The sequence below is a fragment of the Caretta caretta genome, chromosome 7 (assembly GCF_965140235.1).
Source record: "Caretta caretta isolate rCarCar2 chromosome 7, rCarCar1.hap1, whole genome shotgun sequence".
Lineage (NCBI taxonomy): Eukaryota > Metazoa > Chordata > Testudines > Cheloniidae > Caretta > Caretta caretta.
The window spans coordinates 1708578-1728969 of NC_134212.1; the positions used below are offsets into that span (position 1 = coordinate 1708578).

At 44.5% G+C, this 20392-nt stretch overlaps 1 protein-coding gene across 1 annotated transcript in view; it reads left to right on the plus strand.

Annotated features, from left to right (window-relative positions):
- The first annotated feature begins 15833 nt into the window (after nt 1–15833).
- The window catches only part of PRKAR2A (protein kinase cAMP-dependent type II regulatory subunit alpha), a 163157-nt gene continuing 158598 nt past the window's right edge, over nt 15834–20392 (plus strand). The window contains exon 1 of the mRNA XM_048859373.2: nt 15834–16225. Coding sequence (XP_048715330.1) covers nt 15973–16225 — 253 coding nt within the window. The 5' untranslated portion in view covers nt 15834–15972. The remainder of the gene's footprint in view (nt 16226–20392) is intronic.

Sequence of the window (20392 nt, forward strand, 5' to 3'; positions counted from 1 at the left end):
ACGAAGAAAGGAACTGTAATACTAGCACAGATGCTTGTCTATATTACTCCACAGGATGAGTATGCAAGTAGCGGCAGACAGAGGCTATGTGGTGAGGTGAAAAGGGGAGAGGGGAGTTAAAGACAGCTCCAGATTTTCAGCTGAGCACTGAAAAGACCAGATGAGAAATCTGGAAAGGGTATCTAAAATGTCTAGTAATTTCTATGGTCTAAATCCTGAACTCCCTCCTCAGGAAACTCCACAAAGCTTCTCTGATGTGGAGCCTATGGGTATTACCACCCTGCAATAAAGAGCAAGGCATGGCCGGGTCAGCAGGCTCAGGCTGCAGAGCTATAAAGTTGCAGTGTCAATGTTTGGGCTTGATCTGAAGCCAAAAGGGGGAAGTCTCAGAGCCACGCTCCTGCCCAAACACTGTGAGCCTGAGTCAGATGACCTGGGCTCTAACACTTGGTGCCACAGGTTTATTTTATTGCAGTGTGATCATACCCTATAGGTTTTACCTCTGTTCAACAGTTTTTTGAAACTATGCTCAATGTCATTTGTGACAATGGTTTCTGATAAATCAGATGGCATATTACAGCGCAGGATTCCCTAAAGGTTTTTCACCTTTTTCATAGAATCATAGACTTTAAGGTCAGAAGGGACCATTATGATCGTCTAGTCTGACCTCCTGCACAACACAGGCCATAGAATCTCACCCACCCACTCCTGTAACAAACCTCCTAACCTATGTCTGAGCTATTGAAGTCCTCAAATTGTGGTTTAAAGACTTCAAGGTGCAGAGAATCCTCCAGCAAGTGACCTGAGCCCCACGCTGCAGAGGAAGGTGAAAAACCCCCAGGGCCTCTGCCAATCTGCCTGACCCCAAATATGGTGATGAGCTAAACCCTGAGCATGTGGGCAAGACTCACCAGCCAGACACCCAGGAAAGAATTCTCTGTAGTAACTCAGATCCCACCCCATCTGACATGGCTCTTTAAATATTTTTTTTGCTATGATAAGATGTGTGGGTCACATGAGGCCCTAACACTTAAACTCCAAAGATGTTTAATTTTAGACCTGTGCAGCAGCCAGCACACTCCTAGTTGAATATGTCACATGTTACAAGATCACAGGTTTTGAGATTTAGGTTCTCTGTTTAAAGAATGGTAAGTGTAACCAATAGAGTCAATGTTGGCTGTATAAATAATCAGTTGGGTCAGTTAAAGCCTGGAATTCCTATTCAGTAGAACAGATTTCCCCCCCAATTTGTCGATAGTTCAAGATTATCACTGAATGCAGAAGAATGTCTTGCCAGCAATTATCCAAGCCAGATTCATATAGAGAATTGATTAATTCAGCCTTGATGTAAGTGATGTAACTATTGGTGTTAGGATTCCCTCCCCACTCTGAACTCTAGGGTACAGATGTGGGGACCTGCATGAAAGACCCCCTAAGCTTATTTCTACCAGCTTAGGTTAAAAACTTCCCCAAGGCACAAATCCTTCCTTGTCCTTCGATGGGTACTGCTGCCACCACCAAGTGAGTAAGATAAAGATTCAGGAAAAGGACCACTTGGAGTTCCTGTTCCCTAAAATATCCCCCCAAGCCTCTTCACCCCCTTTCCTGGGGATGCTTGAGAATGATATACCAACGAAATATGTAAACCAGATTCTTAAAAAACAGAACTTTATTATAAAGAACAAAAAAGTAAAAGATGCACCTCTCTAAAATCAGGATGGAAGGTAACTTTACAAGGTAATCAGATTCAAAATACAGAGGATTCTCCGCTAGGCAAAACTTTAAAGTTACAAAAAACAGGGATAAACCTCCCTCTTAGCACAGGGAAAATTCACAAGCTAAAAACAAAAGATAATCTAATGTGCCTTGCCTTATTTACTTACTGTTTTTGCAATATTGAGACTCATTTTAGGAGGATTTTAGGAGGAGTTTTCTGACCTGATGCTTCTTTGCTTCCCCAGAAAACACACAATCAAAGAGCACAAACAAAGCCTCCCCCCAGATTTGAAAGTATCTTCTTTCCCCATTGGTTCTTTTGGTCAGGTTCCAACCAGGTTATTTGAGCTTCTTAACCCCATACAGGTAAGGAGGAATTCTAGGCTACCCTTAGCTGTATGGTTATGACAATTGGTTTTCAATGAAATTACACTGACTTATGCCCAGGGCTGAATTTTATCCTAAAATACTATACAGCCGTAGTTCTCAAAGCCGGTCCGCCGCTTGTTCAGGGAAAGCCCATGGTGCGCCGGACCAGTTTGTTTACCTGCCGCGTTCGCAGGTTTGGCCGATCGCGGTTCCCACTGACTGCGGGTCGCTGCTCCAGGCCAATGGGGGCTGTGGGAGGGGCCTGCGCTGCTTTCCGCAGCCCTCATTGGCCTGGAGTGGTGAACCGCAGCCAGTGGGAACCGCGATTGGCCAAACCTGCGGACATGGCAGGTAAACAAACCGGTCGGGCGCACCAGGGGCTTTCCCTGGACAAGCAGCGGACCGGCTTTGAGAACCACTGCTATACAGGACATGTCTGCACTGCAGTTAAAAACCCACAGCTGTCCCATGCCAGCTGACTCGGGCTAAGGGGCTGTTTAATTGTGGTGTAGACATTCAGGCTCTGCCTGGAGCCCGAATCAGTTGGTATGGGCCATCCCCAGATGTCTAACTGCAGTAAAGACATACCCTTAGTCTGTCTGGGATGAGCTACTGGTGATAATAGAATTCTGTATCAATTTCATTTAGCTTTAAAACAGATGTGCAATATTCATTCTTTGAGATAATTTTAATAAAAGCTTAATGAAAAGAGGTATGCTTTGAAATAATTTTGTTTTCTGCCAAGTACAAACTGATTCATTCTGTTGGGGGGCATCAAAGCCTCAGTCACTTTGACTTTCTTAGCACTCCTACTAAGAAGAAAAACAAACAAAAGCAGTTTTATCCTGTATATCACATTGAAGGATCTCTACATCCTGGTTGCTAAGCCCAGGCTCATTCTCTCTTTTGTTAACATTATTCACTCTGCCAGAAAGAGTACAGAAGGTTTTGTCTTTAATATCTACAATGTTACAGGGTATAAACACATCTCCAGTGATGTTAGAAAGCAGAAGTTGGATTGGAGAGACTGCAGACATGCAGTAAATTGAAGGTACATAGAATATCAGGGTTGGAAGGGAACTCAGGAGGTCATCTAGTCCAACCCCCTGCTCAAAGCAGGGCCAATCCCCAACTAAATCATCCCAGCCAGGGCTTTGTCAAGCCTGAACTTAAAAACTTCTAGGAAAGGAGATTCCACCACCTCCCTAGGTAAAGCATTCCAGTGTTTCACCACCCTCCTAGTGAAAAAGTTTTTCCTAATATCCAACCTAAACCTCCCCCACTGCAACTTGAGACCATTACTCCTTGTTCTGTCATCTGCTGCCACTGAGAACAGTCTAGATCCATCCTCTTTGGAACCCCCTTTCAGGTAGTTGAAAGCAGCTATCAAATCATAGAATCATAGAATATAAGGGTTGGAAGGGACCCCAGAAGGTCATCTAGTCCAACCCCCTGCTCGAAGCAGGACCAATTCCCAGTTAAATCATCCCAGCCAGGGCTTTGTCAAGCCTGACCTTAAAAACCTCTAAGGAAGGAGAATCTACCACCTCCCTAGGTAACGCATTCCAGTGTTTCACCACCCTCTTAGTGAAAAAGTTTTTCCTAATATCCAATCTAAACCTCCCCCACTGCAGCTTGAGACCATTACTCCTCGTTCTGTCATCTGCTACCATTGAGAACAGTCTAGAGCCATCCTCTTTGGAACCCCCTTTCAGGTAGTTGAAAGCAGCTATCAAATCGCCCCTCATTCTTCTCTTCCGCAGACAAAACAATCCCAGTTCCCTCAGCCTCTCCTCATAAGTCATGTGTTCTAGACCCCTAATAATTTGTGTTGCCCTTCGCTGGACTCTCTCCAATTTATCCACATCCTTCTTGTAGTGTGGGGCCCAAAACTGGACACAGTACTCCAGATGAGGCCTCACCAATGTTGAATAGAGGGGAACGTTCACGTCCCTCGATCTGCTGGCAATGCCCTACTTATACAGCCCAAAATGCCATTGGCCTTTTTGGCAACAAGGGCACACTGTTGACTCATACCCAGCTTCTTGTCCACTGTAACCCCTAGGTCCTTTTCCACAGAACTGCTGCCTAGCCATTCGGTCCCTAGTCTGTAATGGCGCATGGGATTCTTCCATCCTAAGTGCAGGACTCTGCACTTGTCCTTATTGAACCTCATCAGATTTCTTTTGGCCCAATCCTCTAATTTGTCTAGGTTCCTCTGTATCCTATTCCTACCCTCCAGCGTATCTACCTCTCCTCCCAGTTTAGTGTCATCTGCAAACTTGTTGAGGGTGCAATCCACGCCATCTTCCATATAATTAATGAAGATATTGAACAAAACCAGCCCTAGGACTGACCCTTGAGGCACTCCGCTTGATACTGGCTGCCAACTAGACATGGAGTCATTGATCACTACCCGCTGAGCCCGACAATGTAGCCAGCTTTCTATCTACCTTATAGTCCAGTCATCCAGCCCATACTTCTTTAACTTGCTGGCAAGAATACTGTGGGAGACCGTGTCAAAAGCTTTGCTAAAGTCAAGGAATAACATGTCCACTGCTTTCCCCTCATCCACAGAGATAGTTATCTTGTCATAGAAGGCAATTAGATTAGTCAGGCATGACCTACCCTTGGTGAATCCATGCTGACTGTTCCTGATCACTTTCCTCTCCTCCAAGTGCTTCAGAATTGATTCCTTGAGGAATCATGATTTTTCCAGGGACGGAGGTGAGGCTGACTGGCCTGTAGTTCCCCGGATCCTCCTTCTTCCCATGTTGCAGCCACAGCCAGAAAGGACCAGCAGATATCTAGTCACAGGGAACTGGCACCAAGCGAGTCTTATGTGGGCTCATGGTCACAATGTTTTGAGCATTCTGACTCGTTCTGTCAACATATTTTACAAGCTTATTGATCTAGTCTTTATGCTGTTTATTTTGTTAGATTATGTTAATTAGAACAATACTGTGATAGGGAAAACACCGTGTGACAGGTTGCTTTGCCCACTCCGGGGTGCCACCTGATGTACTGGAGTCTCAATGAGCCCGCCCGTTCCACCAGCCTGGGCTCCCTCACCCTGCCCTGCTGTGCCAGGCCCTCAAGGCTCCTCTGGCACACACAGAGGCAGGGACACGCCCAGCTGCAGAAAGACACAGACACTGAAATCAGCTCTGCCCGGGAGGAATCAGCTAGAGGATTTCCCAGCACTCAAGCGCACACCCCCTCTGGGGTGTAAACCCAAAATTGTAGGGGTTTTAGAAAAAACAAAAACAAGTTAATTAACTACAAAAGGTAGATTAAGTGATTATAAAGGATAGCAAACAGATCAAAGCAGATTACTGAGCAAATAAAGCAAATATGCAAACTAAACTTAATACACAAAAGAAACTGGCTGCATTTCTCACCCTAAATGTTGTTTTAAGCAGGTTGCAGAGATTCTTGAAGATAAACTGCTCTTGCTTGCAGCTTAGAACTCCAGATATTCCTTTCACAGACCAGACACCTTCTAGCCTGGGTCCAGTCCTTTCTTTCCCAGATCAGTGTTAGGGCATGTCTTCACTAGCAACGTTAAAGTGCTGGCCATGGCAGTGCTTTAACGTAGCTGTGTAGCCAAGGCATAGTTCTGGGAGAGAGGGGAATAGCTACCACCTCCACGAGGGGAACAGCTACCAGCGCTGGGAGCACAGGTCCCAGGTCTGGTGCACTGTCTACACTGGCGCTTTACAGTGCTGTAACTTGCTGCACTCAGGGGGGTGTTTTTTCACAGCCCTGAGCGAGAAAGTTGCAGTGCTGTAAAGTGTTTTCAGCAGTCATCTTGGGCGGGGATTCAGTGAAGAACCGAACAAGATTAACTCACTTCTCTGATTTAAATAGGATGTACATATGATGGGAATCCTTGGTTTCCCAGTTTGGTCCCCACCCCCTATTAGTGAAAAAATAGTAGGCTAAGATTGGGTCCAGTACCAGGGGACACGATCACATGACCCTGCAGTGTCAAAGCAGCATCCCAGGAAGCTTCTCAGGAAGGTGAGAGATTAGCAATTTCAGAGTTCTATTGTCCTTCCTAATGGCCCACTGACTAACCAGCCAGACTGATTGCATTCTCTCTGGTGGGCGTTCCCCAGGTGCAAATACTTTTGTAATTGATACATAATCCATATTCCTAACTCTGGATACAAACATGATACATGCATATAAATAGGATAATCATATTCAGTAAAACATAACCTTTCCAGTGACACCTCACATGAACCATCTTGCATAGAACACATCTTAGTTATGCCATATTCATATCATAACAATATCTCAATGAAGAATAGGGGGCGTAGTGTCACATACACCTCACAAATGTTAGTATCTGCACAGTTAAAGTGATCTGGGCCATGACTGGATGGCTCAGAGAGGAGGAGGTCTGTAGGCAAGGGCAGCATTTGGCTCTTTGTTAGAAGGCTCTCTCCTGATCTTTATTTTTTCTGGGCTGTTCTGGAATAGTTTATTTTTGGTTGTTTTTTTTTTTAGCAGATCACTGGCAAGTGTTAATATCAACCAGCAGAACACCTAGTATGTTCCCTTATTATCCTCATTCTACATTGGGTTGCAGACACTTAATTGAGGTTAGAGGCACCAAATCAAGCACAATAGAAGTTAGGTATTATGTATAACATCTGTGTTGCTGTGCTCAGATCAGTGCTGACAGCACTATAAAAATAACTAATTATGGGAAGTATTTACGTAGAGAGAGTTATTTATTTCACCTCTCAAGAGACAATCTGGAAGACTAATCTGATAATTTTTCCAAGTAAAAGGTAACATGGATTATTTTGCCACTTTCCTTGCAACCCTGCCACTCCTGGTACAAGCATGAGCAATGCTGTTTGGTATGCATCTCTTATTACTCTCACTGTGAGCCTGCACACAAAGCACAAGAGTTTGTTGGGGGTGGGGGGAAGATGTCAAAATTGGCAGGCTTGAGAGTAGGAGTAACACAGAAATAACAAAAAGTTATCAGGTGGCAAGAGGGATTAGAAAAATATTACTCTAGAAAAATGGTTGACCTAGGGGTCCTATGGACAACGGTCTCATTAACTATACAACACTGTCTTATTCCATCCCATGCTGAATAAGGCAGGGATCTTGTGGAAGAAAGTAGAATGTGATTATGCAATTATAGTAGGGACAGAATTAAGTTGGTCAGTCAGTCATTTTCTAACTCCTGAGTTCTTGACTTTGCAACCCTAGCATTCTGCTGATAAAGGGATTTTTCTAATGAAAAGATATAATGTACAGCTAGAGAGATGGCATAGATTATTATCAGCTATAAATATGCACAGAGAGGGGGATATTACACTTCAAGTTCACTTGACAGGGACAAGTCTCTTGCACAAACTTGCTATCAGTTCCCACACCCACAAAATAAAAGAGTACAAAGATATTAAATGAACCATGGAATAAAATAGCTTTGAAATGTGCTTCATGTGTCCTTGGAGGCTCCTCTCTTTGTCCACTGACCTTCAGACAGAAGCTAAACAGAGCCCCAGTGTTTATGTGCTAGTCCTCCTTTATAGCGTGTTTTCTTCCTCTATCTGAGTTTGGTTGCTGCGTATGGACATATAAACATCAGAAGACTAATACATCATAGCTCCTTAGAACCTTACTAATATTTACTGGTAACACATTTTTATATAAATAACCAGATTTACACACACGGGGACAAATGAGAAAATTATCAACAAACATTCAAAACTGGTACAAGTGCCGTCTAGTACCAAAAGCAAGGGATAGCCAAGTGGCTGGCTGCTGTGCAAGAGACTTGGAAAGAGAAATAATTTTACTCCCTTGGAACTACAGACTCCCCTTTTTCCTCTCCCTACTTGCCAAGATTTCTTTTTAAAAGTGCATACTGCCTTTACAAAAAGAAAAGGAGGACTTGTGGCACCTTAGAGACTAACAAATTTTATTTGAGCATAAGCTTTCGTGAGCTACAGCTCACTTCATTGGATGCATTCAGTGGAAAATACAGTGGGGAGATTTATATACATAGACAACATGAAACAATGGGTGTTACCATACACACTGTAATGAGAGTGATCACTTAAGGTGAGCTATTAGCAGCAGGAGAGAGGGGGAGGAGCAGAGGGAGGGACACCTTTTGTAGTGATAATCAAGGTGGGCCATTTCCAGCAGTTGACAAGAACATCCTGAGGAACAGTGGGGGGTTGAGGGGGGGAATAAACATGGGGAAATAGTTTTTCTTTGTGTAATGACCCATCCACTCCCAGTCTCTATTCAAGCCTAAGTTAATTGTATCCAGTTTGCAAATTAATTCCAATTCAGCAGTCTCTCCTTGGAGTCGTTTTTGAAGTTTTTTTGTTGAAGAATTCAACTTTTAGGTCTGTAATCAAGAGACCAGAGAGATTGAAGTGTTCTCTGACTGGTTTTTGAATGTTATAATTCTTGATGTCTGATTTGTGTCCATTTATTCTTTTACATAGAGACTGTCCAGTTTGACCAATGTACACGGCAGAGGGGCACTGCTGGCACATACATGATTGGCAACTGTGTCCACATATCTATTCAGGGGACACCATCATAGGGCCTCATCACATCAGCCACACTATCAGAGGTCGTTCACCTGCACATCTACCAATGTGATATATGCCATCATGTGCCAGCAATGCCCCTCTGCCATGTACATTGATCACACTGGACACTGTATTTTCCACTGAATGCATCTGATGAAGTGAGCTGTAGCTCACGAAAGCTTATGCTCAAATAAATTGGTTAGTCTCTAAGGTTTCACAAGTACTCCTTTTCTTTTTGCGAATACAGAATAACACGGTTGCTACTCTGAAAACTGCCTTTACAGAGACCTCCTTACCAACAGTAACAGTCCTAGCACCCAAAAGCCAAAGGAGATAAGAACTTGCCAGAAGCCTCATTTACCCCTGTGGGATATGGCAGCGAAGTTGAGTCTTCTCTTATCAATCAAGGCCATTTTCCGTTAAGCTTTACATTACCAGTCTAGACACAGACAGATACTGGGCTGGTGCAATGTGTTCTGGTAACAGACCACAGATATGGTGGTGGAGTAGGGGTGAGATTGTAACCGTAATAAAGTATCTTCTGAGAAAAGTACATTGCTTCTGGTAGGTGTGTCTACCATACAGTGTAAGGAAAGACAGTTTAATTCTTTGTCCTCAGAGAGATTTGCTATATCTCATCAAAAAGGCTCTGTCTTGTATTTTTATTTAATTTTATATTGATATAAAAACAAGCTTACCCCAAACCAAATTATGAAAGCAGAATTACAACGAACATATTGTAACAGAGACACTGAGTACCGTAATAAATGCCAGAAGATTTCTAATTGGCCTCCCTCATGGTACACAAAAAAAATTTCAGCAAGAGCACTGAATAAGGAGACTTGAGTGTCTTCAGTTGTGTCCCTGGTTCAACAACCATGAATAAAATATATTTGTCTGTATGGGGGAGTGGACCGAGAGCCACACAGATAAGCTACAGGAACTCTTGGCACACGAGCAAACCAACACGTCATAAATAGTCTCAGCCAATTCTGGATGCGAGAGTGAAGCTCATAATTAAAATACATGTTGGTTTCTGACCCTTTCTACAGTTGAAAAAGAAGAAAAGAAAAATATTAACACCGACACCACCTTTGGTGTCACCAAACCAACATCCTTATTCCTCTCAAGGCTGGGCAGGCATATTTTTTCTCCAACATTATAGTTCCCAGTGGTTTCAAGTCTTAGGTGCGCCCCAAGCCACAAAGAGGGTAGACAGCACTTGTATGTCTGCCAGGCCTTCAGGGTGCACATAAATAGATACCGTGGTACATGTGCATGCCTTCAATAAAGAATATAAGTGAAAGCTCCATAATGCAGTACACTGTTTTCGCTCTCTCTAATGTGCACACACAAATTTTATACTGAATTTACAAACTGCTTCACATTTTAAGCAAATAACCTTCACCTCATCAGTATAAGGTAGGTCAATATATTATAATCCATTTCACAGATGGAGAAATTTAAGGCAGGATCGGGACTTACCATAGACCACATAATTGGTAGAAGCAGGACTAGACATCAAGACTTGCTGACTCCCAGTCCTGTGCTTGTTTCTTTAGACCAGTGTTTTTTTGGGGAGGGGAGGAGGAGTGTCACAAAAAAACAATCCATGGGTCATGAAGCCTTGAAAACATTACAAGCTAAAGTAAAGAAAATCTTGCTCCCCCACTCCTCATATACCCTTATCCTTTAAGTCCAAGTATTCTCTCAAAACACATACACTCATATTAAATAAGCATATCAATGATACACTTATTTACTTTTACAATAAATGTAAGGGGCAATTAATTTTACTTCAGATAAGAAGCTGCCAATCTGAAAATGCTGTTTTAGATTATATATATTGCATCTTGGCCTCTAGTCATCCTACAGTATCACTAATTTTGAATCTTGTGAATTACCAGCAGGTTCTATATCGTTTGCTTTCCGACTGAGCTGTATAAAGGGGTCAACTGCTTTTTTGTTCCAACATTTAAAAAAAAAGTCAGATTCTCACTTATCACCTGAAATCTCTCTGGGTAACGTTTTGCAGAATGAAAAGGAGTACTTGCGGCACCTTAGAGACTAACCAATTTATTTGAGCATAAGCTTTCGTGAGCTACAGCTCACTTCATCGGATGCATACTGTGGAAACTGCAGAAGACATTATATACACAGAGACCATGAAACAATACCTCCTCCCACCCCACTCTCCTGCTGGTAATAGCCCATCCAAAGTGACCACTCTCTTTACAATGTGCATGATAATCAAGGTGGGCCATTTCCAGCACAAATCCAGGTTTTCTCACCCCCGCAAACTCACTCTCCTGCTGGTATCATACACATTGTAAGGAGAGTGATCACTTTAGATAAGCTATTACCAGTAGGAGAGTGGGGTGGGAGGAGGTATTGTTTCATGGTCTCTGTGTATATAATGTCTTCTGCAGTTTCCACAGTATGCATCCGATGAAGTGAGCTGTAGCTCATGAAAGCTTATGCTCAAATAAATTGGTTAGTCTCTAAGGTGCCACAAGTCCTCCTTTTCTTTTTGCGAATACAGACTAACACGGCTGTTACTCTGAAACCTGTCGTTTTGCAGAATGAATTTCCAAATTCAGTCGCTGCTGTTTGGAACTGTTTTAAACTTTTAAATCAGAACCAAAAAATAGGGATAATTCAGTTTTTTGTGTTCTGAATTATTTGGCCAAATATATCCCTGATGTAATTCCACTGACTTCAGTAGAGATATATCAGGGATTAATTTGGCACAATAAAATGTCAAATCAAATCCTCCTTAGAACATCTCTTGAAGACTGATCTCAGGTAGCCTCCTAACACATGAAATGAAATTTGAATCCTAATTCTTCTAATTTATCTTGGTGGATGTTTAAAAAAATAAAAAGTCTGTAATCTGCAGTCACCAGTGCACCAACAACATAGAGGTTTCTAGTTCTTATTATGTTTTCAATTTCATACCACTACTTCTGGAGGATTTACTTTCTAAAGCACTGTGGACCAACTTCTTGATCTCAGACTAGCGTTTACTCTCATATAAAACATCACATTGGCTTTTCAGCACATACACAGGAGTCATATTGGAAAAAAGTGGTGGCACTCTATTCAAATTTCATCTATCCATAATCCCAAAATTCATCCACAACCCCAGAACACCTGGATGTTTCTGGTAAAACATATGAGAAATGAAATACACTATATCATGATCATGGTAAATCCCAAAAGGACATAGTCTTCTTGAAGACTGAGCACCACCTAGATCAATCGCTAGCTATGTCCTTAAGTCTGTCTGGATGTTCAATCTACATCCATCATTGGCAATCTTATTGTACCACCAAAGCTTCTGGTGCCCATCTGATCACTGACCAGATAGGAGCATTCCTTGGTAAATTCAGGGCCACAGCACCTATAATTCTCCTCAGTGGTCCAGCAGGGTCATACATTCTCAGGCTGCCAACTCCCCAGGCATTGCCTTTCTTGGGTGGAAACCTAGTCTCATTCCCTTCTGACCAGTATGTTTCCCGGGTGAACAGTTCCCTGACTTTGTTGTGTTATTCCCAGCAGAGGCAGACTGCCCGAGAACAGAGGCTTGCTTTCTCTCCAGAGGCTAATAATAGAGGGATTTAGAGTAACAGCCGTGTTAGTCTGTATTCGCAAAAAGAAAAGGAGGACTTGTGGCACCTTAGAGACTAACCAATTTATTTGAGCATAAGCTTTCGTGAGCTACAGCTCACTGCATCCGATGAAGTGAGCTGTAGCTCACGAAAGCTTATGCTCAAATAAATTGGTTAGTCTCTAAGGTGCCACAAGTACTCCTTTTCTTAATAGAGGGATTGTCAACAGTTACATTTCCACAGTTCTTTCTATGCAAGCCTATTTTATTCTTAAGGTTAAAGCACGACAGAGAAAACATTGAAAACAATAAAAGGACCTACACACATGCTAATAAGCCTACCAGAGTTCACCCCAACCCTAACATGAGGTCTGGCTGGAGCAGTCCTTCCAAACCCCAGCCAAAGTGTTTCTTTTGTGGTCACAAGTTCATCACAGCTTCTGTTCAGAACAAGCACAGTTCAGGGTCTTTGATCTGGAGTTTCCAGGAACACACAATTAGTACATGATGGGGGTTCCTCCCTAGAATATAGCTTCAAAAGGGTGAATTCAAGGTGGGGCAGTTGCATTCTCCTTACCCCCATGTACTTCCTAGGAAATCTACTTCACACATATTGTTCCAAAAAGCCCTTTGAAGTTCACAATACCTTCCAGAGATTGTATTCAGTCTCCTACAGAAGTTACATACATACATTCCCATGATAACACATACACAATTGCATTTTTAATGCAATGGACCCTAAAGGTAAAGAAGGTATAACTTAATTCAATAAAGTTCATTCAGGGTACTGTCAGTCTTGCCCACACATTTTCTATTTGTTGGCAATATGCAGAACACCAGGTTGCCCTTTCAAAAGGTTTCATTCGTCACTTTTGCCTCAGCAGCAAAGACAGACTCTTGGCTGCTTCAGCTTCAAGAGCAATCAGCCAGATTGTCCCAGGTGGTCAGCTTCGTGAAATGAATATGCCAACCATGGAAGGCTGAAACAGACTACATAGATATTTAAATTACCCTTATTAGGCTTCAGGGTTAACATAAATTACGATGACTGGGGTAGATATTACTCATAAGGCTGCGATATAGTCACGGAGGTCACGGAATCTGTGATTTCAAAGACCTCCGTGACTTCAGCCAGCACAGGCTGGGAGCTGCAGGATCCCCTGCTGCCTGCAGAGGCAGAGAGCTGGGGGGTATCCCCGTAGCTCCCAGCCACCGCAGATGGCAGGGGAGAGCACTGCAGCTCCCTGCCACCACTCCCAGCCACCACAGGCAGCGGAGGGACCCACGCCGCTCCTGGACACTGCAGGGGGCAAGGGAGATCCCCGGGGCGCCCAGCCATGGCCGCGGGGATTCCTGCTGCTGTGGGCAGCAAGAGGGACCCCAGAGTTTCTGGCTACTGCAGCCGGCAGGGGGAGGGAGAGACACACCCCTGCAGCTCCCAGCCACGGTAGGTGGCAGGGAGGATCCTCAGAGCTCCAGGCCGCTGCAGGAGGCAGGGGGGACTCCCACAGTTTGGAGCCACAAGCAGAGGGGAACCCTGTAGCTCCCAGCCCCCTCCCTCTCCCAGCTGCCCAAGTATTTTTAGTAAAAGTCAAGGACAGGTCACAGGCTTCTGTGAATTTTTCATTATTGCCCCTGACTTGTTTGTGATTTTTACTAAAATTATCCCTGACAAAAACTTAGCCTTACTCATAAGCACAGTTTCAGTCTGTTTCTAGGTTCATTGAAACAGCATTTTACAGTCTCATGTTCCCAAACTTTTCTTCCGAGCTTTCTCAGGGCCAGAAACTATTTTCCACCCTCTTTCCTCCCCAGAATGAAAGCTTAAATTCTGAAGAAACAGACAGGTCTAATTTAATAGTGACAGCATGTACTGGCCTATTCCAGCTCTGTCCAACCCCTGATGTATGTAATAACAAAAATAACATAAGTAACACTTACAGGATGTTTTGTATGTTCAAAAGTCTTGAAGAATTAATCTTCACAGCTCCACTGATGTAGGTGTATGTTGCAATTGCCATTTTACAGATGGGGATACTGAAGGGCAACTCTCATCCCCTCAGTTGTCTGCAGGATGGCCATGAGGAACAGGGAAGTGAAAATTGCCTAAGAGCTGACAGCAGGCTAATCATGTTTCCTGGGAATCCTGGCCACTGATCCTATTGAAAATTCCAGGGGAAGGACCCTAAGGCCCTCTCTCCCAGCCCTTGGGAAGGATCCACTGAGCCTGGGGATCTCAACTAATTATGGAGGACAACAAAAAAGAAAACAAGGGTGGGTGAGAAGGTCAAAGGGTCAGAAAGAGAGAACCTAAAGGGGACACTGAGCAGAAGGTGTCAAGGGAGACAGCAGATGCTGCCTAGAGGAACTCCGCCCAGCTACGTGAAGGGAGGGAGGACCGGAAATAGGCCCCACAGTCGCAAAGAAGCCCCTCAGCCAACATCCCCTCCCTGGTGTTATAGACGGCCACTTTGGCCATTGCCAATAGGTTGATGAGGAGGTCCCACGACTTTGTGGGGCCACAGACTGGCTGTGTGTAAATGAGAAGATGGGGAGAGAAGTCAAGCAAAAAATGTAATAAAAGATCTAGGAGGAGCCAGAATAGGGGCTTCTTGGTAGCGGGGAAAAATAGGTGTAGGTAGTAGAGGAACTCAACTCCATGAGTAGTGGCCAGAAGGACAAGCCCAGATCCTCCTCCAGAGCAGTTGGGATGTGTGTGCAAAGGAGGGACTCTGCCCCTCCCCCGAGGCAGTTGGGGTGTGTGTGTGCACAGGAAGGGCTAGGCCCCTCCCCCGAGGCAGTTGGGGTGTGTGTGTGTGTATAGGAAGGGCTCGGCCCCTCCCCCGAGGCAGTTGGGGGGGGTGTACAAAGGAAGGGCTCGGCCCCTCCCCCGAGGCAGTTGGGGTGTGTGTGTGTGTGTGTGTATAGGAAGGGCTCGGCCCCTCCCCCGAGGCAGTTGGGGGGGGTGTACAAAGGAAGGGCTCGGCCCCTCCCCCGAGGCAATTGGTGTGTGTGTGTGTGTGTGTGTGTATAGGAAGGGCTCGGCCCCTCTCCCGAGGCAGTTGGGGGGTGTGTACAGGAGGGGCTCAGGCAACGGAGACGAGGGCTGAGAAGAAGGTTTCTCCTCCCCCACGTCGAGGAAAGAGGCGGAGGCCTGGGTCGGGGAGACCCGCGCCGCACCCCAGCAGAGGGGGCATTGCCGGGTCAGGAGAGGGAGGCTCGAGAGGCAGTGCACGCTCGAGGTGATTGGAACTAGTGAGCCTCCCAATGTCGCTCCCGTCACATCAGATTCCCGCGTTCTTCTGCTGCGCACGCGTACTGCTTTCTTTTTCAATTCAACCCACACTATGCGCATGCGCATTATTCCCCCTTCCTCCCCCAGGGCGGGTTTAGTGTATTATGATCCGAGGACGCGCCTTCTGCGCGTGTCCCTACTGTGACGCACGCGCATCCTCACCCCTACCGTCTCTGGACAGGTCGACTTGTCTTACCTCTGAGCGCATGCGCAGCTCTTGTCCTCCATCGGGCTCCGCCCCGCGCCTCCCGCAGAGCATGCGCAGTCGCATAGCGACTGTTCGGAGCGGCTTGTGTGACAGCAGAGGCGGGAGTCAGCGAGCGCCCTGAGGAGGGAGGCCCCGAGCCCGCCGGAGCCCAGGGAGCCGGAGCCAGCCGGGGGAGGCGGCCCCAGTCTCCGGCACGATGAGCATCGAGATCCCGCCGGGCCTGACCGAGCTGCTGCAGGGCTACACGGTGGAAGTGCTGCGGCACCGGCCGCCCGACCTGCTGGGCTTCGCTGCCGACTACTTCACCCGCCTGCGGGATGCCCGCGACCAGGAGGCCGCCGCCGGGGGCCGCAAGGCGGTCAGCTTCGACGGGGAGCCCATGCAGACCGAGTCCAACGGCGAGGAGGAGCCCGGGCGGGACGACGAGGACGAGGACTCCGACTTCGAGCGTAAGGGCCGGGAGGGGGCGCGGGAGCCGGCGGCGGCGGGGCGGGGTCCGTCTCCCGGGGGCGGCTGCCGGCAGGGGGGAGCGGGGCAGGCACCGGGAGCCGTCCCGCGGGGGGCACGTGGGCAGCGGGGAAGGGGCGTCCCCTGCCGGGGTGCGGCTCCACCCGCCAGGCCCAGGGGTGCCGAAGAGCCGTAGCAGGAGGTGCGGGGACACAGTTTCCATGCAGGACGGGGAACGGCGAGAGGTCTGGGCTTGGGTCCCTCCCTGTAAACTGTCTCTTCGGGTGCGCGGTTCCTTATGTCCCACTTTTGCGGTAAAAGCGACGGGCAAAGCGAAGTAGCGACTGACAGCGGTAATGCTGGTAATCCTCGGCTCTGAGCCTGAGTGCGTCCCTCTGGAAACGAGGCACCGTGGAGAGCAGTGATGGCAGGGAACTATCGGGGTCCCCTTGTCCGAGCGGGCGGGGAGCGGGCAAGGGGCTGTCGGAAGGTTATTCTCCTGCCCGCCTTCTTCCCGGGCTGTGTGTTCTCCGCTCATCCTCCTGTAGTCCTTCCTTACTGAGAGATGAATTTCACAGCAAAAACCTCAACAGTTCTCATCCTTCCCGAACGTCCTGGGCCACTGTAGCTGCAGATTAATACAAGACAGGGTGGTTTGAATGGGGGAAGGGAATCTAGGGCTGCTGTAACCCACACATGATGTCCCTTCGGACATGAGCTTGCATTGGTGTGGAGTCTGCTAGTAATTGTTTCTTAGCTTCCTCTGCTGGGCTTTTCTATCTGTGTTCTTTACCGTTTGTTATCCATGCTATTAAGAAGCTACATATTTGGGTTCTGAAGTGTTGTGCCCCGTAACAAGTAGATATGCAGTTGAAAAGGCAGTTTGCTGTACAAAGTTAGGCCATTATTCCACTGCCAGAGAGACATCTTGGAGGAAGGAATCAAATGTAAGCAGCTACCCAGTAACTGCCAAAACGGTACTGTAGGGTCTGACTTGAACCATCAAAGATTGAAATGTCCATCCTGCTGAGTATGCAATATGTAAGATCATGTGCTTTTGTGTGTGGCCTTTTACAATACTTACCACAATATGTTTCAGAGTAACAGCCGTGTTAGTCTGTATTCGCAAAAAGAAAAGGAGTACTTGTGGCACCTTAGAGACTAACCAATTTATTTGAGCATGAGCTTTCGTGAGCTACAGCTCATTGTGAGCTGTAGCTCACGAAAGCTCATGCTCAAATAAATTGGTTAGTCTCTAAGGTGCCACAAGTACTCCTTTTCTTTTTACCACAATATGGTTATTTAAGGGTAGAGTTGCAGCCAAAACTGTTTCCCCTTGACTTTGAGTATGAACGTGGTGCTTGATGTTTTTCTCTGTTTACCTAAAATTACACACTATTATAAAGAATTGAAATCTGCTGCTAACTTTATTACTTCGATTGTTAAAAGCTGAAAATTCTGAACATCTAATATCCTTTTCTCCGTTTATGTGGGGTTTTTTTGGGTGGTAGTGGTGGGTGCTGAGCTCAGTCTACGTAATGGAATGCTGATGTGGATGTAGCCTAACAGTGTGTGGGCAATTCAGTTTCCTAAATAATCATAATTAGTGTAGGGCATCTGATGCTTTTTTCTTCCCTGGGGAACTTTCCTTCTCTGTGCAGTTGGTGGGGGTCGGAAGGCTTGTATGCTTTGTTTGCAGTTCCTGTCCTGCAGCCAGAGGGCAAAAGTGAGCACTTTTAAGCGTTTACCCCCTGAAAGAATCCTCTGCTCTGCTCTGTTGTTGCAGTAGAAAACACAGTAGTTATGTATTGGAAGAGCAGGTAAAAATGTACCTGCTTTCAGTCTTGTACAGAGTGCTTCCTGGCTTAATATCAGAAGTTTTGCAAAAGCATCATAGGACCTTTTTGGGGGGAAAAAAGCAATCAAGAGTTTCAAGTCCTTTTAAAGTGTTATCTTCTATAAAGTGATATCAGGTAATAGAGGAAGCATCCAATCCACCTCTGAAGGATAAATTGAAGCCTTTATAGTCCTTTTAATGGTCAGTGATAATAGTTACTTTACAAACATTGACATAGATCAGTTAATATTGTTCACCTTTAAAATCTGAGTAGCCTCATATTTTTCTATACTGTGCTAGGTAAGCTAGATCTATTTTCTGTCTTTTGATTAGGAAATTTGGTACACTGAATCAACTCACTTGACCGACTCAGTTTGTGCAAGGTTTTCAACAATTTAATTATTTGAATATTTTGGGGGAGGAGAATTATGGTTATTGGTACTTGTTGATGTGTTCTCTTCAAGCTGTCAAATGCAATTCAGTTTCGGGTTTGTTTCAGAGCTCTCTTTGGTGGCATAACAGCCTCTAACATTAAAGTGCTTTAACATTTAGCAACATATTCACCAAATGAAAAAGTACCTCCATATTTGATAAATCTTTGGAAATAAGGAAGGCCACAAAGCATAGTACTATTAGCCCCAATTTGCTTTTTTTTTTTTTTTTTTTGCTATTAAAAGTAAAATAGCTCTTTACACCTATTTTGCAACTTATTTGTGCTATTGCACATTGTAATGCTAAAACAGGACATTCCTCTCTTGGACTATTTGTAAAGCACATTATGTATGGGCACTACCGCAATAATAATTAGTGCTAGAACTACTTCTTTTACTTTGACGTTGTTGCAACTAACATCTATGTGCCTTAACTTTTTGTAATCACAATATTATTTTATACCCTGCTGTGGCTTTCAGAGTCCAAAAAGAAATAGGATTTCACTGTCTTCTAAAGTTTTGAGGTTACTGTGCTAGATCTTGGAGGGAAGCCCTAGCAAACTTTGACCAAATTAAATTAGGCCCTTGGTTTTAGAAGGGAAAATGTGGTTTAAAAAACAAACATCACCCTGTCTCATATAAAGCTCAGCAAACTTTGGAGTTTTGGTTCTCCCCCTGGCCTCACCCAGTATTGTTGAAACCTTCATAAGTCAAAGTATTTAATGATTTATCCTTGTTGGTAGTATAGCCTTAAGATAGCAAGTCCTTTATTTTTCATAGACATATTTTAGCATAACGGGATATGTTTTGAAATTGTTTAAGGAAGAACAGATCTTGAACGAGAAGAATAATGTATGTAAAAATGTAATGGTTTATACATGAGACATCATCTTTGAATCCATGAACCAATTCGTACAGATTTAAGTCTGAAGGATTAAATAAAGGTAACTCCTGTTAGTGTTAATGGAGTTATGTTCAAATTTTCCTTGCATTGATGAGACAAGCTTAGGGGATGTAAAATATTTAAAATAAGTATAGATAGATACAGTACTGTCAAATCTAGTTAAATTATGCATCTAGTACAAGAAGAAATTTTGATAGGTAAATTGTTGAATATAATCAGAGCAAATATAAAAAAACCTGAATCTGATGAAAGGGGAATCTGCTGCTTGAACATTTGGATAATTAAGTATGTTGATGTTTTCATTTCATTCATAGAGGTTTTCATTCTCTTTACTTTTGATTAGTGATGATTATGGGCTGGCTTGCCCTGTGTTTAGGCTATGAAGAAAGTCATAATAAGCCGTGTATTTTCTTTCTGTTCTGTTCAGGTTTTTGGACATAACATGAAAGCTTTGGCTGTGTGTCTGTTTGTCAGGTGTGACGTGTTATCCAGCTTTTATTCTTTTCATATCTGTATTCGATTTTTAGTACCGTATTTCCTTTGTTACACAATTGAATTATGCTTCATACGAACAATGCAACAGTTAGGGAATCTTCATTTACATGTTAATGAAGGTCTAGAAAAGGTGTATCAAGAATCTTTAGCAACACAAAAGGAATGTTTGATTAAAATGTTAACAAAAAGGGGGAAGCAACACAAGCCAAAAGAGAGAAAAACAGGTTAGAATATTTAGATATCTTAAATGTATTTAAGTCAGCAGGGCCAGATGAAATTCATCTAAGGGTACTTAAGGAATTAGCTGAAGTGACATCAGAACTATTAGCGATTATCTTTGAGAATTCATGGAGGACCGGTTAGGTTCCACAGGACTGTAGAAAGGCAAACATAGTGCTTGTCTTTAAAAAGAGGAACAAAGAGGACCCAGGGAATTACAGACCTATCAGCCGAACTTTGATATGTAGAAAGATACTGGAACAAATTATTAAACAATCACTTT